The 27,053-nt window shown below is 31.4% G+C and overlaps 2 protein-coding genes and 2 long non-coding RNA genes across 4 annotated transcripts; 3 read left to right on the top strand and 1 right to left on the bottom strand.

Moving 5' to 3' along the window:
* Positions 1 to 436: 436 nt before the first annotated feature.
* LOC128281697 (uncharacterized) lies at positions 437 to 2,432 on the top strand. The gene is made up of 3 exons (XR_008271955.1): positions 437 to 557; positions 1,003 to 1,078; positions 2,161 to 2,432. It is a non-coding gene; the product is annotated as an uncharacterized LOC128281697 (long non-coding RNA).
* Positions 2,433 to 4,324: 1,892 nt separating this feature from the next.
* LOC108488223 (NAC domain-containing protein 83-like) lies at positions 4,325 to 5,278 on the bottom strand. The gene is made up of 2 exons (XM_017792513.1): positions 4,556 to 5,278; positions 4,325 to 4,402 (listed from the first exon to the last, which is right to left on the bottom strand). Exons 1-2 carry the CDS (start codon positions 5,276 to 5,278, stop codon positions 4,325 to 4,327), a joined length of 801 nt encoding a protein of 266 aa, XP_017648002.1.
* Positions 5,279 to 20,074: 14,796 nt separating this feature from the next.
* LOC128282604 (uncharacterized) lies at positions 20,075 to 21,243 on the top strand. The gene is made up of 4 exons (XR_008272930.1): positions 20,075 to 20,452; positions 20,581 to 20,658; positions 20,945 to 21,019; positions 21,114 to 21,243. It is a non-coding gene; the product is annotated as an uncharacterized LOC128282604 (long non-coding RNA).
* A 363-nt stretch (positions 21,244 to 21,606) lies between these two features.
* Positions 21,607 to 24,493, top strand: LOC108488224 (receptor-like protein 15). The gene is made up of 4 exons (XM_053020349.1): positions 21,607 to 21,646; positions 21,745 to 21,903; positions 21,996 to 22,142; positions 22,275 to 24,493. The coding sequence occupies exons 1-4, from the start codon at positions 21,607 to 21,609 to the stop codon at positions 24,491 to 24,493; spliced, it is 2,565 nt and encodes an 854-aa protein (XP_052876309.1).
* Positions 24,494 to 27,053: the final 2,560 nt, after the last annotated feature.

Here is a 27,053-nt window from a genome sequence, read left to right on the forward strand (position 1 = left end):
ACAAATGTGTGATGATAAAATTGTACAAGTGTAATATATGTATTTGAACACTTGGAATATAATTGTTTATTTACTTAATTTTAGAATAAAAGATATTTATTAATTAAATAATTAAATAATGAGATTTTGTTTGATAAATAAATTAAATAATGACAATTGTAATGAATTTATTGGTACAAATGTGAAATATAAGTGTGTAAAATTGTAATATTAGTATTTAATATTAAATGAGATATTTATTAATTAAATAATTATATTACGAGATTTTTATGTAATAAATATATTAAATTATGACAAATGTATGGTAAAATTTGTGACATGTGTAATAATAAAAATGCATACAAGTGTTAAATAAATATTTGTTATTAAATAGATTTTTAAATATAGATATTTTTTATTATATTATATATATATATATAGTAAATAAATAAAGAAAAAGAGAAAGGAAACAAAAAAAGAAACAGAATAGGCAAACGAAAAGCAGGGGAAGGAAAGAAAGAAAGGAGAAAGAAAAGAAAAAAGGAGAATTGGGGTTTGAAGGTTTGGAAGTTTAATAGGTAAGTTAATTTAGCCCTTTTTACTTAATTTTGATGTTTTAAAAGCTTTAGAACAAAGTTTTGATGAAATTAAATTAATATTTTGAAAGTTATTAGAATTCTAAATATTGTTCATGTTGAATAAAAAAATGAATTAGGGTTTAGATTGATAGGAATTCAAGTTAGAAATGAAATAAGGATTGAATTGTAAAGTAATTCATAAGTTTTATGTTGAAGGGACTAAATTGATGAAATTTTCGAAATTAGGAAAATATGCTGAAAATTTAATAGTTAAGTATGAGTTTGGACAAAATTTGAATAGAAATGAAGTATGAATTGAGATAGAAAAAGTAAGTGAATTTAGTTAAGATTAAATTGAAATTAAAGTAGAAATTGAATCAAAATTTATTAATTAGATATAAATTAGTAGAGAATTAACGAATATGAATTGTTTTAATTCCCATAGCTAATGTTGTCTCGGGAAATCTCGGCTAAGCAAGGAAAAATGGCAAAGACAACGGGAGTTAGCTCGAGAAAATACGGTTTGTATTTCTATAATCCGAACTCAGTCATTATTTGTTATATTTATATTTAGTGTTAGAATTATGATATTTTACAATTGAAATGGATTGATTTTGGTATGTGATGAATTTATCAAATTTATATTGATTGAAATCATTTTGATTGAATTTATATTGATTGAAATATAATATATATATATATATATATGATTTATGTAAAAATTTGAATATTGAATGAATGTTATATTAAAAAAAATTATATTGATTGGAAATATGAGGGAATTGATATGAATATATGTGATTATTAGAATGGTATATTGATGAAAGACTTATTAAATTGAGAAAGTGAATCAAATACCCTATTAACAGTATCGGACCAGATTGGATACAAATGGCATGCCATTGGATTTGTGATGTGATGGGGAGATTTGTAGTTCGGCCGAGAAGATGTTTCTGTTATTATATACTTCGGTTTATCCGAAGAGGCATTTAATGCCTTATTGGTGTGTTTGGGAGGATATGATATACTGGTGTGTTATGGAGGATTTATAATATTCCGGGTGTGTTTGGATTGGATATTCTGGTGTGTTTGGGTTGGATATTCTGGTATCTATCAGAGTCCGAGTCTTGTTAATAGCGGTAAATAAGTGAAAAAATAAATCGAGTGAATTTGATTGATTGAGCTATTGGAATGAAATGAGAAATTGAATTGAGAATTGAAATTGAGATATGAGATTGAAAACATGAACCAAAAGGTTCATGAAATGAGTGAAGTTAAAATGGATGATGATTGATGTTAGAATGAATTAAAATGGTATATTGTTAAGAAGTAAAGTGTGAATACAAATGAATTGTAAATATATTGTAAAGAATTTATACGGTAAGCAAATGAAAAGAATTGAGCAAATATGTTGTTGTGTTTGTTATATGGCTTGTATAGAATTTTTATGGTAAGTAAATGAAACTTATCTATAAAATAAATAAATGAATAGTTATATTTGTTATTGTGATTTTAAGTTTAATTGTTATATTATCAAGTGTTTGGATTATAGAAATACCACTGAGTATACCATACTCAGCGTACGGTTTGTTTCCGTGCGCAGGTAAAGTAAAGATAGAACGTTGAATCAGCATCCTAGGCCGATCCCGAATTCAATGAGGTAAATTGTGTTAATTATGGGTAATGGCATGTACCTAGGATGTCTTATGTGTGTGTCATTTTGAAATTGTAAATGTAATGATGAAATAAATAAATTTAGGTTTGGTTATGGTATAAAATAGGATTTGACTAATTTGGTGTGAATTTGAATTTTTGTGAGACAATGTCAGATTGATTTTGGAATTTCCTATTCTGAATTGGGAAAATCATTAAAAATTGTATAAAAATAATTATGAGCTATAATTTATATGCTTAGAATCTTTAATGAGTCTATTTTCAAGAGAAATAAACGGGAACATCATCCGAGTCCTATGCTATGAGATAATTAAATTTTAGTAAAAAAGGGTCGAAGTTGTCAAATAGCAGATCAGGGGTAACTTTGAGGAATAAACTGTACTAATTGGCTATATTAAAAATTCTGAAAATTTTATGGTAGAAAGATATATGAGTCTAGTTTTAAGGAAAATTAATGGAACTTAATTTGAAGTTTCGTAGCTCCAGTTATAAATATTTTGGTGACTGCTGCTCAAGAAGACAGCTTTGACATAAACATAAGAAAATAATGGAATTGTGTGTAATTATTCTGTAAACTTCGGTAATGCTCCATAACCCTCTTCTGGTGACGGTTTGGGGTTAAGGGGTGTTACAACGTCAGTGGATATTGAGTACAATGGTTAGAGTTTTTAACGAATACGAAGGAAAATAAGTAAAATAAAATAAAATAAATAAATTACAAAATAGTTAATTTTGTTTGCCTCATATTACATTTTAGTTACTTATAAGATTTAGCAATAAAATTTAATATTACAGACATAAATTTTAATTTATCAAACAACCCTAAATATTACATTATCCAAACAAAATGTGGCCTAAGGACATATGTTTAAGGCATTAATCCCCATCCAACAAAATTAAAATTCACTTGCTTACTTTCTTATGCAAAATGTGTTATTGTTATTATTATTATTAAATATTGTAGAAATGAGGGATGATTGGTTTGTTAACAGAAATTATGGTTAAAATAGTAATTGGAACTATGGTCATAGTTTTAATCACAAAAATAAAAGTGTAAAAATTGTAAAGATGAACATCGAGATTGTTTACATAGTTTGGCTTCGATTTAAGTTTATAATCATTATCTTTCTTACGGTACAACCAATAATTTAAGTCCTAACATCAATCTAATTACACCCGTTAAATTTTTAAATATATATATTTAGGTGGTGGTGTTGTGTCAGGTGGTACCAATGATATTTAAAAAAAAAACAATTCTAGAAAGAGTATTTTGAAAATTTGGTCATTGTTTTAGAAGATTTGGAACAACAAAAGTCAATTAGATGGATGATATCTTTTTTTTGGTCTCGAAATTGGCAAAAAAGGTCATCACAAATGACAACGTCAGTGGCTATTGAGTACAATGATTAGAGTTTTTAACGAATAAGAAGGAAAATAAGTAAAATAAAATAAAATAAATAAATTATAAAAATAGTTAATTTTGTTTGCCTCATATTACATTTTAGTTACTTATGTTTGAAATGTTATGTTTTAATCACTTATGTTATCATTTTATTACTGAAGTAGTCACTTTACCATGACTCAAAATGTAAATTTAAAGAAAAAATTTAAAATAATTTTAATGAGAATTTTAAAGTTTGTGATAAATGGGGTTATTTTGATAATTGTTTGATTAAGTTAATATATTATTATTATTATTCTGTCATATTTTTAGGTATATATTTTAAAAAAGTAACAATTTAATAATACACAAAGGAAATATAAACTAATATAATATTGATAATTAAAATTTTCTACTTATGGTAAGTTGTGGTAATTAAAACCAGATAGATTGGGTTTTTAAGTTTAGAAAAAAATCATGTTTGATAAAAATAAAATATTATTTGTTATAAAATATTTAAATCAGTTTTAGTTTTAAAATATATTTTAAATTAGTGTATTAATATATTAAAGTAAATAAAGGCATGCAAAGAGGAGACACCAAATTTACGTGGAAAACCCTTCTGAATATAGAAGGGAAAAAAAACCACGGGAAAATGCCATCACTAAAATTCATGTGGTGTGGAGTTACATTGAAGACATTTACATCAACTCTAATCGGAGTTCAAGAAGTTGTCCAGTTCTTGCAATGTAAGGTAAAGATTGGCGTTGACATCCTCACGAGCTTCTTCCTAAATATGCAAATCAATGCCAATTGTTTGGTTTGAGAATCAAATATATAATGTATATATATAAGCATGCATGAACAAGGTTATGAATATATAAGCTAAATCATAAACATGTAAAAACATAAAATGAAAATAGAGCAAGGTTTAGGCAGGTACCAGATGGTGAGAATTATAATAAGGCACTCCAAGATTGCCACCAACACCTGCCGACGTCCAAGGGTTTGGTTGTTGGTTTAAGCATGCAGTGAAGGGTGGTAACGGTGACAAGCCTCCTGCTTCTGGAGCCATATACTCAAATGCCTGATTCCCCATGGGCACGAAAGCAAAATCATTTGTTGAAGTCGACGGCACCTCCATCAACTTACGTTTCTTGTTCTTGTTGATTTCTCCTTCACATTCTTCGTAATCCGGGCTCACAACAGCAGCATCCTTAATCTCACAGATAACGAAATCACTCAAACCAAGAGCTTCTTGGTCTTTCAAGGAGAACTCATGCATGATCCATTGACCATTTGATTTCTGGCTTTTCTTGCGGCTGTACTTGAAGTATTTATCATAACCTATGACTTCGCCGCCGTCCGAGTTCTTCACTTCTTTGATATATTGTTGGAGCCAACATCCATCTCCCGCGGTTCTTTCGATTCTTGACTTGCTCTTTTTCTTCAACTTCGTGATAACCCAGAGAGACTCTGCCGAATCTTGGTCGAAAATATTCCAAGGCTCGCGATTTGCGCCATAAATATCCAACTCCTCCATCACACCAGAAGGTATGGGATCGCCCTTGATGAATGGTTGAAGGTAATCACAAATGATTTCTTCTTTGGTGGGAAGAAATCGAAACCCTACAGGAATCTCAAGCTTCGGTCTAACAGTTGACATGATCGGGGTTTCGTTAAGGCGGTGGTGATCGACGAAGAGAAAGATGGTTTTCAAAGGAATTTCAAGTAGTTTCTAGAAAGATAACCTCACACATATAAATTTCTTTTGTATCAAATAATTTGTTTATATATATATATATATATTATTTGAGAATAATAATAATAAAAATCGTAATTCAAATTTCATAATATGATATTTACAATGTTAACCTCGTAAGATTTCAAAAGTTTTATAATAAAAAATATAATTTCACATTTTTAATATAAAATTTTAAGAGCTCATGATTTTAGTAATTTAAAATTTTAAAAATTTTAGAAGTGGTATTAAAAAATTTCATTTTAGGAGGCTGCCCGACCTCCTAGTTTCGCTGCTGCATGCAGTATGAATGTAGCTTAATATTCAAAAGAAACCGAAGCAAAAACAAATGAATTAATAAATATATAATTATATCAGAAAATTTTGTTCTTAAATATCAGTTTAATCCTCTTGGTCTTATCATACCTTCTTTGTTGTATTTAAAGCCACAGACTCACCGGAAAGTCCCTCGTACTGGTGTCAACATGCCGGAACAAGCAAGGGAACGGGATCTTGGTGGTTGAAAGTCGTTAAAAACATCGGAATAGTGATAGAAAATCTCTGTTTGAAACCTAAATCTGCACATCATTATTAAGATTTTCTAGAATCTAATATGGTGCATGTTATTAGGAGGTTCAGAGAGGTAAAACGAGGGTATTTTTTAATATTTCGACACCGTTGACTGCGGCCGGAGTATCTATGAACTTCTTAACAAAGAAATCATTTAAATGACAATTTTGCCTATAAACAGGTGTCATCTTCTCAGCCCTTAGATACGAAGGAGTTTCCCACTACTTGCATGGGAATTCCCACCAATGTTCTGAACACTTGTAATGTGATAATAGAAAAAAGAGAAGAATTTGTTTGTAAACAGTTCGTGTTTAATTACTAGTAATCGATGCGGGATGTTAATATCATTTGATTTTTTCTTTGTTTTGTTTAGGATTAACAGAGCATTTGCATAAGTATCGTTAGCAAGAATATTCTGAGAGATGCGGGGTCGGTCTCCCTGTTTACCATAGCTTCAACGAAGGGTTTGCGCATGCTTCGAGGTTCAAAGCCACTGTTAGTGTTGGTCGAGTCACTTACTCTTCTAGGTTGACTTTTCCACACCGGAAAGAAGCTGAGCAAATCGTTGCTCGGGTTCAAAGCCATTGAACAACTACTGATTGTAGATCTAGTAAGCCCTTCTGAACATCCTGTTAATGTTGTGGTAAGTCATTTCAGCTCATCTCATTAAAAATGGTAAAACCTAGTGTTAGGACATGGTGAAGCTATGAAATGCTATAATGACCCATTAACCAAGCCTAGGAATGAAACCTAATGCTAACGACCTTGTCCTGCCAACTTACGTTGTAAGTGTCCGAGTGCTGATGCCAATGATCGTAAGAAACAAGCGGAATCGCAGTACGAGGACCGTGATCGGAAGAAAATGCGAATTGGTCGGCAGTAGGTTTATGTTTCTCCATTTTGATCATATCCTACTAATGTTTAAGTTGAGTGCGAGGGGGGTAATGCTACAATGTTGAAATGAACTTGACATACATACATATATTATATATATATATATATTCCGTTTTGATTGGTTGTAGGTTTTGTCTACAAGGAGGAGAGAAGTTCAAATGAGAAGTTTTTGGGAATTCTATAACAAAGGAAGGGAACTTTGAAGCCATCCACACGGATTCAATATGTTTTGTATGTACTGATAATATATATGGGTTGTGTGTAGAGATGTCCATCGCTAGGCTAGAAAAATTGGCCTGAAATTATGCCCAAATTTGATTTGGATAAAATGTTAAAATTCGAGTCTAGTCTGCCTATATTAATTTTTTTATATAAATTTTAAAAAAAATACATAAAAAAACACTAAAAATATACATAAAAAAGACACTAAAAATTGGGAGGATTCATTTTCTCGAGTATCGTAGTGGGTGACTCCAAGAAAGAAAAGATATATATGTGATTAACTAGACTAAAAATATATAGGACAAGATCTAAGTAGAATAGATCCTAAAATTTTTTATGAATTTATTCAGTGATGATGTTTATAACGTGACATGTCTTAATTCTGAGTGGATGATGGATTATGTATGTGTGATTCGTATAGTTTAGTATAAATTCTTATTTTAAATAAATAAAAAATTGAAAGTTAGTAAATTAAATATATAACTTCTGTACGTAGAATCATCCATAACAGTTTGAATGGCTAATGAAAAATGTACAACATGTTGAACATTATAAGAAATTAAATACGTCCAGCAGATTTAAAACTAAAAAGCTTAAAATTAAAGCAGGTAAACGGCTAAAGGCAACTCCACCACTAGCATTTGATGCAGCATATACTCACTATACTCAACTTTCAAAAATTTCAGTTCTGCTATTTAAGGCTCTGTATCAGCACCTGCCATGTAATACATACTAGTACTATATCAAAAGCAACTCCATTTAGCTCAAAGTGGTCAGGACAGGTCACCGGCCACATTTTTTACAGGTCAGGTGCTGGTGCAAAGCCTTAAATTGTTGAATTGCAAATTTTGGAAGGTGAATATGATAAGTATGCTGCACTTGATGCTGTTCCATTGACAAGTTTGTTCTACTTAAGTAAGAGCCTTTCACTTTGCTATATCATTAAAAGGAAAAGAAAAAGAAGATACTGATGTGCAAAACAAAAATTTTATTATAAATTAATTCTTAAAATATGTACACTGAGAATTTATTGCTCTTTTCCAAAAGTAAATAAGTGTCTTTATAATTACTAAAAAAGGAAATTGATGATTACTGTGCTTCGGAAAATTTCCATTGTGAATTTGCTTCCAACTTGCCGAGAGAAAAAGTTCTTGACGCTGTTTTTAGTTAATCCACTTGTTATAGGGTTGCACATATTCACTAAGGGTTTACACATAGGATTCGCACATTTAGGTGTTCGCACATACAAAGGTTTTCACATTGGGAAGATTGAGAATCACATTTGTGTATAAAGCTTCAGGTTTTGGTTCATCCAAATGCTGGAAGGTAGCAGCTGAGTGGATTTGATCGTATTGAGATGATGGATCTTAAACTATTATGGATATTGCTAACTGCACCACTGTTTTTCATACAAGGGTGGCGTCAGACCTACGGGTGCTGGGAGCAGGGGAGAGTTGCTCTCTTACAACTCAATTATTTTTCCAATGTTAGCGACTGGATAATCGAGAAAGGTTCTAATTGTTGTCACTGGAAATACATTGAATGCCATAATACCACTAGACGAGTGAAAGGACTCTCTTTTTCTTTCAAACATCCATGGTATTGGGGAGATTCATTGTATTTGGATGTCTCTTTATTTCTTCCTTTTGAAGAATTGAAGAATCTTGATTTATCCTACAATGGAATAACGGATTTGTTGCTTTTCATCTCTATGATCAATTGATATTATAAATTAAGGCTCTAAGGATAGAAAAAAAAAATTCTTGCAGTACCTCTATCATCTACCTTCAGCAATTTGGAAATCCTTAAATTATCTTATAATGATTTCCATGATAGTATTTTATCAAGTGAGGTTTCATCCCTCAAATATTTTAATTGGTTTTGAGTAGATTTATTTCTGGTAGCTTATTTTGGGTTTCAAAAATTTGGACTTTTTTATTTTATTTTAATATGTCTTGAAGATATTTTAATTATTAGTACAAAAAAATGTTAACAAAAATGAATAAAACAATAATTAATCAATAAAAATTAAAATTATCCTTTTATTTGAAATCATTAATAAATAAACATTTGGAGTTATTGTATTTTAGGGGAATAATTGAATATTTATTTATTTAAATATATATTTCACCGCTCTTGATGGAAGTGAAGAGTCTGCCAAACTTGAAGGTCTTGGGTTTAAGCAACAATAGGACGAAAAGTCTCCGGTATTTACAAGGTATAAATTGAAATCCACATTTCAATCAACTAATCTATTTTAGATTGTAGAATTTAGGTATAATTGTTAAGATGATTAAATATTTTTTAAATTTAAGTTTATTATAATCAATTTTTTAGTTACATTATTATCAAGTGTTTTTTAAATGTAACACCAATAAATTTAACAAAAAATTGTGTTAATAATTGGACTTAAATTTTAAAATCTAAAAATAAAAGGACTAAAATTCTTGAAATTAAAATATAAAAACTAAATTTCAAATTTATGAAGAGTACAGGGACCTATATATAGTATATGTTAACCAATACTTTTGTTAGAAGTTATATAAAACAAATTTTCCGTGAAACAATATCACCAAATTTTTACAGGGATGAATTTGGAAGAGCTTGACTTGAGTGGGAACAAGTTGAAGAACAATGATCTGACATATATTAAGGGGCTAACTGTAAAGTCCTTGAATATTGGAGAAACCTACTGCAAGGATCAATCAATATTGGTGGTACTCGTAATGTAAATTTTTAACTACCAAAATAATTTATAGTATGATCATACTGTATAACATTGATATTTTGAGAAACGAATGAAAAAATATTTATGTATTTATTTCTTGGTTTTCTTTCTAAAAATTAAAGATAATTTTTTTACAATATATGATTCAAACTTATATTATTTTTAGGAAAATGAACATTAGGCTAATGGGCCCTAACTTGAAATTCAAAAGCTATATTTTTGTGGTAATTATTTAATTAGAACAAAACGGGTATTGAATAATGTAACAAATCTGAAGAAGTTGAATATGAGAGACAATAAAATTGAGAGCCTTCAATATTCTCATGATATGTGTTGGTATATTTTACTCTATCATACTTGGTACATATACATACAAATAATTTTAATATTCTTTTTGTAATAAATTTACTTATCTAAATACTTTGTAGATGATGAGGGACAACTTAAGTTGATGAATTTAGAAAAGCTTGATTTGAGTTACAATTTCTTCAATAGTATCTTATTCGCACAACTCGGTGGGCTTTTCAAACTGAAGTTGAGTGTAAGGAATAACCTAATTAAAGGATCAATAAATATTATTGAAGGTATAATTGCATTAATTAACTTCATATATATAATGATTCTTAAACAAGTCATACTACTTTCTTGAGTTACTGCATTATTTAACTACTTTCAATGCAAATCTTTACAGCACAAGATGTTTTGATCAATCTAGAGGAATTAGTGTTGGATGGTTCACATCTCAGCACCAACACTCTTCAAAGCATTGGGGTATTGAATTTTCTAAGAGCTTTGTCTTTGAATGACTGTGGGCTGACCAGAACTCTACCTATCCACAGTAAATTAACTATGATTTAATTACTTAAATGAAACTAAATGATTTCTTATCATTGATTTTGGAGATGAGTCCTTATTTTTAGCTGATGTTGCAAAGTAATTGTTTTTTATTATCCTAGAAAATGAGCTCGAAAATTGGAATAATTAGCATGAATTTGTTTTACATGAAGCTTGAGGTGTTGGTTCTTAGTGAAAATGCACTTGAGGGAAAACTTCCTTCATGTTTGGCTAACTTATCATCTCTTTATCATTTGGACATTCTGGTAATCAATTCATTGGAAATGGTGCCTCCAGTGTTTTAGCCAATCTCACATTGCTTAGACTCGTTTCTCTTTCATGAAACCTATTTGAAGTTCCATCTTTTTTTCATGTCATTTGCCAATCACTCACATCTCAAAGTCCTCTCCGGCGATCAAAATAAGTTAGTCCTCTTTGGTTACTTTAGACATTAGTGAAAACCAGTTGACTGGTTAAATTCCAAATTGGGTTGGTACTCTTTCGGCTTTGTTGTTCTCCTTCTCAAGGCCAATTTTTTTATTGGAGAAATTCCAATTGAGTTATACAAATTGCATTCATTAAGCATCATTATTCTTTCTCAAAACAATCATTCGGGTCTAATATCTTCTTGTTGGAGTAATTTAACTCTTGAGCCAAATGATGAATTATCTTCAACAAGATGGGAGTTGGGACTTATCATATTGTTCTTGGAGATAGCTGATTATAGTGAATCAACCGAATTTGAAAGGAGTACTTTCAGAGGACTTGATGAAATCAATGTATCTTTGCCTATTAAGAATCAAATGGAAGAAAAGGTGGATTATAGGACAAAGAGAGTATCTTACATATATAAGGGAAACATTCTTACGTATATGCTCGGAATTGATTTATCATGTAATATGTTAACAGGTGAAATCTCCCATGAGATTGGAAATTTGAGTGAAATCCGTTCATTAAACTTGTCGCACAACAATTTGGCTGGAAACATACATCAACATTCTCAAGGCTTAACAAAATTATTCTCAAGGCTTAACAAAATTAAGAGTTTGGACCTTTCTTACAACAACCTAGGTGGAATAGTCCCTATTGAATTGACGGAGTTGTATACCTTGGAAGTTTTCAATGTTTCATACAACAACTTGTTAGAAAGTATTCCATCTTTGAAAGCTCAATTTGCGACCTATGATGAAAGTAGTTACATGACAAATCCTTTTCTTTACAGACCTCTGTAACAGTCCGTTTTTCAATGGTGTCAGAAACAGTAGTTTTGGGGCTACCAAATCCGACAAATAAATTTGTAAATATTATAATTAATATTTACGAGTTAGTTGTGTTTTTAAAAAGGTTTTTGATATAGTGATTTTTGTTGTACAAATAAGTTATTAAGTTCAAGTAGTTTTAGAAAATAAGATATCGAGACCTCGTTGAGTGTCATTAAGGTGGTATTAAAGATGATAAATTAAATATATGATTTCTACAGTATGGAGCATCATTCCATAACAAATGAAAATTAAAGGCAACTCTACAGCATGTTCAACATTATAAGAAGTTAAATACGTCCAGCAGATTCAAAACTAAAAAGCTTAAAATTAAAGCAGATGAACAGCTAAAGGCAACTCTACCGCTGGCATTTGATGCAGTATATACTCATTATACTTAGCTGTCAAAATATCCAGTTCTGCCATTTAAGGCTCTACATCAGCACCTGCCATGCAACTCCATTTAGCTCTAAGCGGTGAGGCCAGTTCACCAGCCACATTTTTTACAGGTGATCAGGTGCTGATGTAAAACTTTAAATTGTTGAATTGCAAATTTTGAAAGATGAGTATGATAAGTATGCTGCATCAAATGCCAGTGGTGGAGTCGACTTTCGCTGTTCACCTTCTCTAATTCTAAGCTTTTTAGTTTTGAATCTATTGGATATGTATTCGATTTGTTATCATGTTAATTGCAACATAATAAACATGGTTCTTGGCAACAAAGCTGTTCCATTGACAAGTTTGTTCTACTTAATTAAGAGCCTTTCACTTTGTTGTATCATTATAAGGAAAAGAAAAAGAAGATTCTGATCTGCAAAACAGAAAATTTTATTATAAATTAATTCTTAAAATATGTGCATTGAAAATTTATTATTTTGAAGCGGTATTACAAGACTTATGAATGTTGAGCTCCCTTATACTTTTTACTCCATTAATAGGAGCTGTAGAAACCATTTTTTTGACAACAACGGGGTCGACTTTGTTTGAAAGCGAAAATTGAAAGGAGTCGCCACTAATCTTTATTAGTGGTGATCGGATCACCTCAAATTAATCATTTTAATAAAATTTTAAATTTACTAAAACGATAATTTTTGGTCTACAAAAATCAAAAAATGAGTTCGGAAGTCGGTTATGTACAAAAATCACCCTCGATACGCCCAAAATTGGTACCGAATTGATTAGTTAGCGTCTTAATGTCGAAAGCTGAAAATCGGGAATGGATTTAAAATACGACCTTTTTTATTAACGTTAATTTTACAAAAATAATTGAATAAATCGAAGCGGATGCTAAAGACCTTTTTATCCTGAAGTAATAAAATGTCACATCCAGCACGTTAGGACACGATAGTTTAAACTCCCGAAAAATAAGCTTGCATTTTGATTCTCAAAGCTCATGCATTTCATTTAAAAGGATATTCGATTATTTAGATTAAACGAGAAAAATCAAAACCCAATAAGTTACGGCACGATTTCTCGAATTTTTCAAAATACGAAATATTACCTTATTTTGAAAAACTTTCATTTTTAAATAATTATTAAATTTAAGTTTTAAACGACATGGGCTTATTTGAAATATAATACAAAGATAATCGATTATAATTAAACATGGCGCGTGGGGTAATAATAATGCAATAATATAAAACAAATATACGAGTCGAGTATATGATAAACAAATGAATGTTATGATAGTACTAATAGGCTATAATAGTCATAGTAGTATTAACAAAAAATTACGATAATAATACATATAGATATGAATAAGTAAAGATGAAATAAACAAATAATAGAGGACCATAATAACAAAGTAATAAATAAATAAATATAATGAAAACGGTTTAAAAATATTGGAAGTAAAGAATTAAATTAAAATAAAATTTAAGGCACAATTTGTAATAAAACATATGTAGAAAATAATAATATGACGATGATAATAATAATAATAATAATAACCATATGATAGTAGAAATGACAATAATAATACTATAAGTGAAAACCTAAATAATTTGATTTTTAAAAGTATATAAGGAATGTGTATAAATAAATAGATGACTAAATTATAATGATAGTAATAATAATGATAATGAGAATAATGAGAATAATATATGTAGTGGAACCTAAATAATCCAATTTTAAAAGAATATATAAAAGATAACAAATAAATAAGTGAAATAATAATGAGATAATAATGATGAATAATAAAACAGTAGCAATAGTAAATGTATAAGTAAAATAAATAATTAATAAGGAAGTAAAAAGAAATGGAAAAGCAATAAATAAATGGACACAAGAATTAGAATAAAATACAAATGAAAAATATATATAAGTTAGTAAATGAACAAACAAATAAAATAAAGGAATAATGAACATATAAGCAAGTAAATAAATAAATAAATAAATAAATGGATTAAAATAAAATGGTTTAATTGAAACTTAAACAAAGTTAAAAAGGGTAAACTGAGATTAAAATGAAGTTTAAAGTCTTTAACTAATAGTAAGTGAGTGCCATAAAAGGGATTAAATTGAAGGTTAAACAAAACTTGAGTATAAATCGTGATAAATTAAACAATAAAGTTGGAATAGAGACTAAAATCAGATGCGCGAACAAACCCAGGGACCAATTAGGCAATAGGCCCCTTTGCGCATATGCGCAACATTTAAACAAGGCCTGAAATAAGACCGCGTAAAATTGTGGGGTAGAATTAAAAATAAGAAAACAGGATTAGATTGAAAATGGGTGAAAGGTGGAAGGACTGACCACGCAAATAGACCCCCCAGGTTAAAACGCGAGGATCCCACGCGGTTTGGGTTGGGTCGCACCACGGGTCGTCAAAACGACGTCGTTTTGGGTCTTTGAGACCTGCCCCAAAATGGCGTCGTTTCATACCCTTTATAAATACCAAAATTTTTTTAAAAAGAACTTAAAAAAAACTCTTTATTCTCTTTGAAGCTATCCCTCCCTCAGTCGACAACCAACCACCGTGGCCATCGATCATCGGCGACCGTGACTGTCACCTCCAGTGGCCAGAGTTCTAGAAAAAAAAAACCTTTTTTTTCTTCTTTTTCTCTCTAGGTTTTGAATTGAGAGACGAAATTATAAAAAAAAAAGAAAAAAGAAAAGGAAACCATAGTTATCACCCCCTTTTTCGATCTCTGACCCCTCGTATTTCTCTTAAACGAAACCCAATCTGAAACTCTAATGGGACTTTGTGGCTTTCACAAACGGAGAGGGATCCCGATGGTGGTGATGTACGAAGAAATGGGTAAGTTTTTCTCCTTTTTTTTTTGCTTTTACTCTTGAAAAAAATAAAAAAGAAAATTTAATCACCTTTTGAAACTGATTTCCTCTTCTTATTCCTTTTTGTGTTTAATACAATGGTTTCTTTTTGTATTCAAAAATCCCCTTGAATACATTGATTTTCGAGGCTTTTATAGCCTAATATATTACAATATATTTTGCAGGTGTCAGAGGTGTGCCAGGCGGTGCCGTGTGGGCAACGGTGGTAGAGGCGCGCGGAGGTAGGCATGCTGACCTAGGTGTGGCGCCTGAAGGCTTAGGGTTTATTTTTTGCTGAAATATTTTGTCTGTTGTGGGCTAGGGTTTGTGTTTTAGGTTTGGGCTTAATTGGGTTTAGGTTAATTGGGTTGGGTTTAGATTGAGTTTGTTGGGCTTCGTTTTGACTTGGGCCAAAATTGGGCTATACAGGGGCGAAACTAAAATTTGTATTTTTTTTTATGATAGTTAGAATGTATTTTTTCTTTTTAATTGTCTGTATGTTTATATTTTTAAAAGACTAAATAAAAAATTTTCATTTTAAATGGGTCAAGTACAATTTTATCTATATTAATTTAAAATTTTACAGATTGTAAAGGGCCAAAAATCAAAATTTCCCATTTTATGGGGTTGGGAACCCTACCGGCCGCAAGTTTTACAAAGCCATCAGGATCAAGGGTTGATGTCTGTTTTAACATCCAGATTCCATTTATAAATCCCCACATTAGTCCTTTTAGGACGAAATCACATTTTTTTTAATGTTTTTACATGGATTTCAATGTGGATGTCTTTTTCAAAACTCTAAAAAAATCCAATCTTTCAAGAGGAAAATGATGATTACTGTGACTCTGAATATTTCAATCTTGACGGTGTTGCTACCAACTAGGAAGCCACGGTTTTTAGTCAATCCACTTATTCATCTTTTCTTTTCGTTTTTCCAAAAGTAAATCAGTGTCTTTATAAATTAATAAAACATTAATGTTGGAGAAAAATCAAAATAGACAATAGTGATTATCCCTACTGCTTTTGAGAAATTGACGATTACTGTGCTTCGGAAATTTTCCATGCCATTGTGAATTTTCTTCCAACTTGCCGAGAATAATCACAAGTTGTTGACGCTGTTTTTAGTCAATCCATTTATTCATCTTTTCTTTTTGGTTTTCCAAAAGTAAATAATTGTCTGTATAATAAATTAGTTGGTCCAAGACACTAGCAAGCAGCAAAACATATATTCAAGTATTTACGAAGAAGAGACCATACTTCTATCGGTTATACAGATTTTGACTTTCAAAAGTGTCAGGATTCAAGAAAAGCAACGTTGGACTGTGTCTTTGTCCTAGACAGCGGGTCAATAGTGTGGAGAAGTGCCAAACACAATTGCACTACTAATTCCACTATGGAGGCTGAATATGTAACTACTTCTGAGACAACAAAAGAAGTAATATGGCTTTGGAAGTTCCTTATAGATCTCGAAGTTGTTCTTAGTAAGGAAAAAACTATCATATTGTATTGTGACAATAGTGTTGCAATAGCTAAAACCACAAGAGGACAACACACAAGATAGAAAGTATCACATCAGAAAGGAGGTAGTAGAAGATGAAATACTGGATGTAGTCAAAGTCACATCAGAGGATAACCTTACGAATTCTTTACCAGGACTGTGGTGGCTAGGAGTTTTGAGAAACATATAGAGAGCATGAGAATACGAAATATGACACATTTACTTCACTAGGGCAAGTGGGATATTGTTGGGACCTAGTGCCTTTAATGTAGTATTTTTATCCATATGTATTGGTATTTTTCAAACAAATTAGTTTAATAAAAATATTCATCAATTTCATTAATATCTTTCTATATTGTTCTCTACGATCTTTTTGCATGCAAAACAAAATGAAATAAAATATTGGATCATTGATTATCTAACGTTTTTAATTAATACTAAACGGTATTACGTGATCGAATCGTAATACGAAAAGACAACTTATATTCCTAGATAACCTAATCGCACCTTAATAATGGGCTTAATTGATTCTATTTATTTTAATTAATTTTGGATGAGTTGTATTGATTTTGACATTTTATTGGAAATTTTCTATATAGGTATGATATTGTTTATTGTGCAGAAAACAAGTCACAGTTGTGAGCTACAAGGAAGATTTTGCATGAGAACTAGAGTGAAGCACAAGATTCCTAAAATTTTAAGACTATTTTAATAATTATTTTAAAGGGCAACTAAAAATTCATATATTTTATTTCAGTGTTTGTTAGTCTATTTATATAATAAAGGGAGACGTTTTTAGATCCACCCAAAACCATTGTCCCCCTTTTTTTTTTTTAAATAAATTTTTTTGTGTTATTTTAAATTTTTATCCTTCAATTTATGAGTAGTTAGTTTTGATTTAATTTTTAGTCGATAATGGATTGATGTTTAAATTGTGAGATTTTGAATTCACACTTAATATTTTTCAATTTGGTATTAGTTAATTCTATGGTTTAGGAGATAAACTCAGTTGTTTCACAACATTGTTTTAGTTTCAAATTAAGAAAAGTTTTTTTACTTTGTAAGTGTTAGCTGTTGGGTTGTTTTCATAGTTAATTTACAACTACAGAAGAATTAGGAAATCTGAGGTTGTTTTTCTATCTCTATAGTTGACTTATCGATTGGAGGAGAAAATTCATTATTTGAAATCAGTTTGAAGTCGGAATCAAAATTGCGCTTAAGGCTAGAGTTTTCATTTGTTTTTTTTATTTAGATTTAATTTTCTTTTACTTATTTTTATTATTTATTTTATAGTAGATTTAATCGGGTTCTTTAATTTTGTAGATTCGTCTAATCTTAGTCATAAGAAATCATAAAATTAATGAGTCTAATCTTTGTGAGATCGACTCTGCTCACTATATTGCAAATTAATTTAATTTCGATTTAGGTATAGGAATTTATTTTTGATGGACTCGACACCTATCCGCCCTTAGTCTAATTGAAAATGAGCAAATCGATTAAAAGTCTAATATATCATCTATCAAGTCTAATTGGAGAGATACACTTTCTCGAGTATCGAAGTGAATGACTCCAAGAAAATAGAGACATATATGTGACTGACTGGACAAAAAAATATATCGGACAAGATTTAAGTGGAATAGATATTAAATTCATTTATAGATTTATTCACTTTGTGATTTGTAATGTTCATAGTGTGACTTACCTTAATCTTGAGTGAATGATGAACTATGTATGTGTGACTTGTATACTTTGATATAAGTGAAAACTTGAGTTTAAATAAAGAAACTTCGAGTTTAAATAAAGAAGAAACTGAAAACTTACAAATTGGATATACAATTTCTGCGGGTGTGTAGCATCATTCCATTACAAATGAACATTAAAGACAACTCTACAACATGATCAACATTATAAGAAATTATATGCGCCCAACAGATTCAAAACTAAAAAGCTTAAAATTAAAGCAGCTGAACAGCTAAAGGCAACTCCACCGCTGGCATTTGATGCAGCATATACTCACTTAGCTTTCAAAATTTCCGGTTCTGCTACTTAAGGCTCTGCATCAGCACCTGCCATGTAATACATATTAATAGCATATCAAAAGAAACTCCATTTAGCTCTAAGTGGTGAGGCCAGTTCACCAGCCACATTTTTTACAGGTCAGGTGCTGATGTAAAGCTTTAAATTGTTGAATTGCAAATTTTGAAAGGTGAGTATGATAAGTATGCTGCATCAAATGCCAGCGGTGGAGCCGACTTTCGCTGTTCACCTTCTCTAAATTCTAAGCTTTTTAGTTTTGAATCTATTGGATGTATTCAATTTCTTATCATGTTAATTGCAACATAATAAACATGGTTCTTGGCAACAAAGCTGTTCCATTGACAAGTTTGTTCTACTTAATTAAGAGCCTTTCACTTTGGTATATCATTAAAAGGAAAAGAAAAGGAAGATACTGATGTGCAATTCGGAAAATTTTATTATAAATTAATTCTTAAAATATGTGCATTGAAAATTTATTATTTTGAAGCGGTATTACAAGGCTTATGAATGTTGAGCTCCCTAATACTTTTTACTTCATTAATAGGGGCGAAACTAAAATTTGTGTATTTTTATGATAGTTAAAATGTAATTTTTCATTTTAATAGTTTGTATGTTTATATTTTTAAAAGACTAAATCAAAATTTATCATTTTAAGGGGTCAAAGTGTAAATTTACCTATATTAATTTAAAATTTTTATAAATTGTAAAGGACCAAAAATCAAAATTTCCCATTTTATGGGGTTGGGAACCCTGCCGGCCGCAAGTTTTACAAAGCCATCAGGATGAAGGGTTGATGTCAGTTTTAACATCCAGATTCCATTTATAATCCCCACATTAATCCTTTTAGGACGAAATCACATTTTTGAATGTTTTACATGGATTTCAATGTGGAAGTCTTTTTCAAAACACTAACAAAATCCAATCTTTCAAAAGGAAAATGATGATTACCGTGATTCTGAATATTTCAATCGTGAATTTTCTTCGAAGTTGCCGAGGAATTAATTTCTTGACGGTGTTGCTACCAACTAGGAAGCCACGGTTTTTAGTCAATCCACTTATTCATCTTTTCTTTTCGCTTTTCCAAAAGTAAATCAGTGTCTTTATAAATTAATAAAACATTAATGTTGGAGAAAAATCAAAATAGACAGTAGTGATTATCCCTACTGCTTCTGAGAAATTGATGATTACTGTGGTTCGGCAATTTTCCATTGTGAATTTTCTTCCAACTTGCGGAGAAAATCACAAGTTGTTGACTCTGTTTATAGTCAATCCACTTGTTCATCTTTTCTTTTTGTTTCCCCAAAAGTAAATAATTGTCTTTATAATAAATTAGTTGGGCCCATATTTTGGAAAATTGAGAATCATAGTTGTGTATAAAGCTTAAGGTTTTGGTTTATCCAAATGCTCCAAGGTAGCAGCTGAGATCGTATTGAGATGATGAATCTTAAATTGTTATGGATATTGCTCATTACATCACTGTTTTTCATACAAGGGTGGCCTCAGACCCAGGGGTGCTAGGAGCAGGAGAGAGTTGCTCTCTTACAACTCCATTCAGTTTTCGATGTTAGTGATTGGATAACCGAGAAAGATTCGAATTGTTGTCATTGGGATTATATTGAATGCCACAATATCAGTGGACGAGTGAAAGTACTCACTCTTCCTCCCAAATGGCGCCAGGGAGATTCATCTTGGTATCTCGATGTCTCTTTATTTTTCCCTTTTGAAGAATTGAAGAGTCTTGATTTATCCCTTAATGGAATAAAGGATTTTATTGATAACAAAGGTCTGTTACTTCTCATTTCTATGATCAATTAATCTCTGTCGTGAATTATGTTCATTCAATATTTTATAATTTGCTTGTTTTGATTTTATAAATTAAGGCACTAATGACCAAACAAATCTTTGTTGCAGTACCTTTATCATCTGCCTTCAGCAATTTGGAAATCCTTAAATTATCTTTCAATGATTTCCATGACGGTATTTTATCAAGTCAGCTTTCATCTCTCAAATATTTTAATTGGTTTTGAGTCAACCTATTTCGGTAGCTTATTTTGGGCCATATATTTATTTTAATATGTCTTGCAAATATTTTACTTATTATTCCGAATATAAAAATAGATGATAATAAAATGAATAGAATAATAGTTAATTAATAAAAAATAACATTATCCTTTTAGTTAAAACCATTTAATAAATAAACATTAGGAGTTGTTGTATTTCGGGGAATAATTAAATTTTTATTTATTTATATACATATTTCATTGCTCTCGAATAGAAGTGAAGAGTCTACCAAACTTGAAGATATTGGATTTAAGGAACAATTCAATCGAAAGTCTCCAGCATTTACAAGGTATAAATTGAAATCCATATTTAAACCAATATATTTTTGTTTGAAGTTATATAAAACAAATTTTCCATGAAACAATATAACAAATTTTCTGCAGAGATGAATTTGGAAGAGCTTGACTTGGGTGGGAATAGATTGAAGAACAATGATCTGACATATATCAAGGGGCTAAGTATAAAGTCCTTGAATATTGGAGGAAACCTACTGCAAGGATCAATAGATATTGGAGGTATGTACAATAAATTTCATAAACCAATAAAAAAGTTTTTTAGTATTTATCGCTAAAAGAATTTATAGTGATCATATCATATAGGATTGATATTTTGGGAAATGAATTAAAAATATTTATGTATTTATTTCTTCTATATGTGCATGGTTTTTTTAAATAAAAATAAATGGTTAATTTTTTTTTTACAATGATGATTTATATCTAAATTATTTTTTAGGGAAAATGAATATCAAATTAACAGGTCGCAACTTGAAATTCAATAACTATATTTTTGTGATGATTATTTAAGTGGACTGACAAAACAAGTATTGAACTGATTTGAACAGTGTTGAACAATCTGACAAATCTGAAGAAGTTGGATATGAGTTATAATGAAATTGAGAGCCTTCAATATTTTAATGGTATGTGTTGATATATATTACTCTATCAAACTTGGTACATATACATACAATTTTAATATTCTCTTGATAACAAATTTACTTATCTAAATGTTTACTAGATGGTGAGAGACAACTTAAGTTGATCAATTTAGAAAAGCTTGATTTGAGTTACAATTTGTTCAATAATACCTTATTGGCACGGCTTAGAGGACTTTCCAATCTGAAGTCTTTGAATGTAGGGAATAACTTGATTAAAGGATCAATAAATATTATTGAAGGTATAATTACATTAAATGATTATTAAACAGATCAAGCTACTTTCTTTAGTTATTGCATTAATTAACTACTTTCTATTTGCAAATCTTTATAGAATTAGATGGTTTGATCAATTTAGAAGAATTAATGTTGGATGGTTCCCATCTCAACAACAACATTCTTCAAAGCATTGGTGTATTGAATTCTCTCAAAGCCTTGTCTTTGCATGACTGTGGGCTGACCAGAACACTACCTACCCAAGGTAAATTAGCTTTGATTTAATTATTTAAGTGAGACTAAATGATTTCTTATCATTGATTTTGGAGACGAGTCCATATTATTTAACTAATTTTGAAAAGTAACTATTTTTTTTATTATTGAATTTGTTTTACAGGATGGTGTGACTTACGGAAGGCGTTGGATATTAGCGAAAATGCACTCGAGGGAGAACTTCCTTCATGTTTGGCTAACTTATCTTCTCTTTACCATTTGGATATTTCTGGTAATCAATTCATTGGAAATGGTGCCTCAATTGCTCTAGCCAATCTCACATTGCTTAGATTCGTTTCTCTTTCACGGAACCTATTTGAAGTTCCATATTTTTTCATGTCATTTGCCAACCACTCACATCTCAAAATCCTCTCCAGCAATCAAAATAAGTTAGTCAAAGAGCCTACCATTCCTACTTGGGTCCCAAAGTTCCAAATACGAGTTTTCCATTTGTCAAATTGTACAACAAAAGAACTCCACAATGAAGTTCCCAACTTCCTCTATTACCAATATGACCTGAGAGTTATTGATCTTTCATATAACAATTTTGGAGGAAAGGCTCCTTTGTGGTTGTTAGAGAACAATACAAGAACGGAAGCATTTTTAATGAAGGGGAATTCTTTTATCAACCGTGATCTCCAGTTTCATTCACGTCCAAATTCATACATGTCTGTTGTTGATTTATCTGAAAATAAAATACAGGGTCAAATTCCGACAAGCATTTGTTCAATTTTCCCACAACTATTGGGATTAAACTTATCTAACAATATCCTTGAAGGTAATATTCCTCCTTGTTTGGGCAGTTTGGACTTTGATTTTTATTTAGATCTATCACATAATCAGTTATCTGAAGGAATACCAGAAAAGTTGGCTAAATGTGACGAATTAGTGTTTCTTGGACTATCAAATAATCGTTTAAGTGGGAAGATAAGCCCAACTATCTTTAGCTTACAGAAATTAAATTTTTTATATTTAGATGGCAACAACTTTGATGGGAGGTTACCTAGTATTGATATCACAATTGTTCGTCTATCTCCCCTTATGGTTATGGATTTAAGTAATAACAGCTTGTCTGGTGAGCTCCCAAGATGGATGTCGAATCTATCAAAATTGGTGGCATTGAGTTTATCGAACAATCAACTTGAGGGTTCCATTCCGAGGGATTTTTGCCATATAGATGGCCTCAAAGTTTTGGAGCTTTCCCAAAATAATTTTTCTGGCCCAATACCATTTTGCTCTGGTGCACAATCTATCAAACATCTCCATTTGAATAGAAATAGATTAAGTGGCACCTTGGGAAATGCATTCTTTAACTGCTCCTCTTTGGTGACTTTAGACGTTAGTGAAAACCAGTTGACTGGTGAAATTCCAAATTGGGTTGGTTCTCTTTCAGCTTTGCGTGTCCTCCATCTCAAGGCCAATTTTTTTACTGGAGAAATTCCTATTGAGTTATGCAAATTGTCTTCATTAAGCATCATTGTTCTTTCTCAAAACAATCTTTCAGGTCCAATACCTTTTTGTTTGAGTAATTTAACTCTTGAGCCAAATGATGAAAAATCTTCAACAAGAGCGTATTTGGCAATTACTTCTGAATTCATAAGAGGTGATTATAGAGAACAGACCGAATTTGAAATGAGCACTTTTGGAGGACTTGATGAAGTCTTTGTACCTTTGTTTATTGAGAATCCAATTGATGAAAAGGTTGATTATACGACAAAGAGAGCTTCTTACATATACAAGGGAAACATTCTTAAGTATATGTCTGGAATTGATTTATCATGTAACAGGTTAACAGGTGAAATCCCCATTGAGATTGGAAATTTGAGTGAAATTCGTTCATTAAACTTGTCACACAACAATTTGGCTGGAAATATACCATCAACGTTCTCAAGGCTTAATAAAATTGAGAGTTTGGACCTTTCCCACAACAACCTAAGTGGAATAATCCCTATTGAATTGTTGGAGTTGTATACCTTGGAAGTTTTCAATGTGTCATACAACAACTTGTCAGGGAGTATTCCATCTCAGAAATCTCAATTTGCGACCTTTGATGAAAGCAGTTACATGGCAAATCCTTTTCTCTGCGGACCTCCACTGCCTAAAGATTGCAATGAGCCTAATTCACCTTCGACAACAGCACCAAATGCCTCAAACGATGAAGAAGAAAGTGGTTTGATGGACGAGTATGTTTTCCAGGTGACCTTTTTTGTTTCTTATATAATTGTGTTATTGGTTATTGTTGCAATCCTGTATATAAATCCATATTGGCGACGAGCATGGTTTTATTTTGTTGAACACTACATCAAGACTTGTCGATATTTTATTGAGGACAATCTTCTATGATTTTCCATCCTTCAAAAGAAGCAAGTAGCCTTATGCTTTGATGGTTTACATTTGTATGTATTCAGTTTTCATGCTTTTCTGTTATTCGAAGTTTGTTTGGGTTATGTGCTTTGTACTTTCTAAAGCTAGACTGTAATATTTCTGTCCTTTAATTTTATTATGAGAAAATCATATATAATTTTATACAATTCCAATTAGAATATTCAATTACTGCTTTATAATTTCCAACATCTAAATAGTATAAAGTTAAATTTAACATATTGTGGCATGCTACTTATTTTTAAATGATTACATAAAATGGAACATCATTGTCGAAACAATTTTTTTTTCGAATTTTAAAAAAAAGGGAATTGACTCTAAAAGAGGAAATGGAGTCGCCACAAATCTTTTTTGTTTAGGTGTGATTGGATCACCAAGAATTTTAATAAAACATTTCGGTTTACTAAAACAACGATTCTGGCCTATGAAATTTTGAGAAAATAGATTCGAGAGTCGGTTACGCAGGAGGAAGGATCAGCACCCTCATTACGCCCAAAATTGGTACCAAATCGATTGAATGTTGTCCTTATGTCTAAGACTTAAAAATGTTTTTGAAATGTGATCCCTTTTACAAACATTTGAATAGCCCGAGTTGGTCGTCAAAATTTTCTTGTTTCAGAGGGATACAGCATCACATCCAACACAATTGGACACGGTCCTTTATACCCTCGAAAACACGATAAGTTTCGAGTTCCAAAAGTTTATAGGTTGAAAATCACAAAAGGATGCCCAATTATTTAGTCCAACGAAAAAAACCGACACCCAGCACGGTAGGGCACGTTTCATCGAATTTTCAAACATTGAATATTGCCTCGCTCTAGCATTTAGAAAATATGAATGAAATTCTAAAGGAATATCCAACTATTTTGAGCAAACCGGAAATCGAAACCCAGCACGATTGGGCACGATTCCCCAAATTTCCAAGCGTTGAATATTGCCTTGTCTTAGCATTTTGAAGACATGAGTGAAATTCTAAAGGAATATTTGATTATTTTAAACAAACGGGAAATTGAAACCCGGCACGATAGGACACGATTCCTCGAATTTCCAAACATCAAGCATTGCCTTTGGTTTGGGGAGTCCCTTTCATTGTAGTTTTAAAATAGAAAGAATTGTTGATTAAAATGTAATTGATTGAGCCAAAATGTAGCACCCTAAACCCGGCCCAGAAGTTATGGCCGGATCCGGCATGCCACATCAAAAACGTTAAAAAAAAATCCATTCTAAGTCCAGAAAATCGTACTTAATGTTCAAAAGATTAATTCATTAAGGGTTAAAGTGAATGGAAGGCGTGCACCGGTAGGAAACCGGAAAAGAGGTGGTGAGTCCATCGGATTGCTAAGTACCAAGCTCCTTCGGATCCAATCCTAGACATGCATCGCCATTGCCACACCTTAACGTCATGGATATTTCTAGGAAACCGATTTGATTAAGTCATTTTAGGAAAAGTGATTAATTTTGGAAAATACTTTCATTGCGGAAGCTTTGCTTGTTGTCGTGTTATTTTGAAATCAACTGTTGTTTTTGAAAACGCGCCTAAAGCTATCCAGTTTCAACAGTTAAAATAAGTAATACCTATCTTAGTAATACATATTAAAACCATCAAAAATAAATAAGCGGCCTTATTACATTTAAAAGCCCAAAACCTCAAACGTAATTAAAAGGATGTCCAGTTCACGAAGAAAATCAAACTTTCGAGCGGGTGGCCACTCCGATTCCCTCACGACTCAAGCCCACTATGGTTGGGGATTTCTGCGTGGATGAAAATAAAAGGGGTGAGTTTAGGGAAACTCGGTGTGTAAGGAAAACCCATTCAAAGTCCAAGTCACTCAAGCCCATTGGGCCTAAGCCCATTCAGTAATGAGTGGTCTTGGGCGAGCCCTTTTCAGATTACAATAAACCGGGCCTTAGCCCTTATTCAGATAACAAGATGGCCCATAGGCCCATTTCAAAATACATGCAACATCAATAACATATGCAAGCCCATTTGGGTAACGGTGATCTTGGGCCAAAGCCCTTTTCAGATTACAATAAAGCGGGCCTTAGCCCTTTATTTAGATAATGATATGGCCCATAGGCCCATTTCAAAATACATGCAACATCAAGAAACATATGCAAGCCCATTTGGGGAGACTACTCAACCCACCAACCACTACACTCCACCCGTACCAGCCATACACTCCATGTGGGAATAGCTCAACCCACCCAAATTAACACTCCACGATTCTGACCTTCTTTGCTCGATTATCGATAAATTGAGGCAAAGCCTCCAAAGATCGTGGACAAGCCACTTTCAGTACTTCCTCCGTCAATATCCCAGTCCATGCATCGAGATAATAACAACATGGCATGCATAAATAACAACGATCAAACATGCATTTAGGTCAATTTAACCCTAGGGGTATTTGGTAATTTATCTACTAGGGTAAAGCGTAAATTTTCCACTTTTAAAGGTATTTCAGTAATTTATCTATTTTAGGGTTTTTCATGCATATTCCTACTTTTCACGTACTAACAGAAT

This window comes from Gossypium arboreum, chromosome 10, assembly GCF_025698485.1.
Source record: "Gossypium arboreum isolate Shixiya-1 chromosome 10, ASM2569848v2, whole genome shotgun sequence".
Taxonomy (NCBI): domain Eukaryota; kingdom Viridiplantae; phylum Streptophyta; class Magnoliopsida; order Malvales; family Malvaceae; genus Gossypium; species Gossypium arboreum.

What these genes read in the sequence shown, in the direction of transcription:
- LOC108488223 (XM_017792513.1), bottom strand. Translation starts at nt 5,278, where the DNA reads ATGTCAACTGTTAGACCGAAGCTTGAGATTCCTGTAGGGTTTCGATTT. An exon ending in ATTATAATTCTCACCATCTG is followed by an intron (nt 4,403 to 4,555) that starts GTACCTGCCTAA and finishes TTGCATATTTAG; the next exon opens with GAAGAAGCTCGTGAGGATGT.
- LOC108488224 (XM_053020349.1), top strand. Translation starts at nt 21,607, where the DNA reads ATGAGTTATAATGAAATTGAGAGCCTTCAATATTTTAATG. An exon ending in ATCAATAAATATTATTGAAG is followed by an intron (nt 21,904 to 21,995) that starts GTATAATTACAT and finishes AAATCTTTATAG; the next exon opens with AATTAGATGGTTTGATCAAT. An exon ending in CAGAACACTACCTACCCAAG is followed by an intron (nt 22,143 to 22,274) that starts GTAAATTAGCTT and finishes TTTGTTTTACAG; the next exon opens with GATGGTGTGACTTACGGAAG.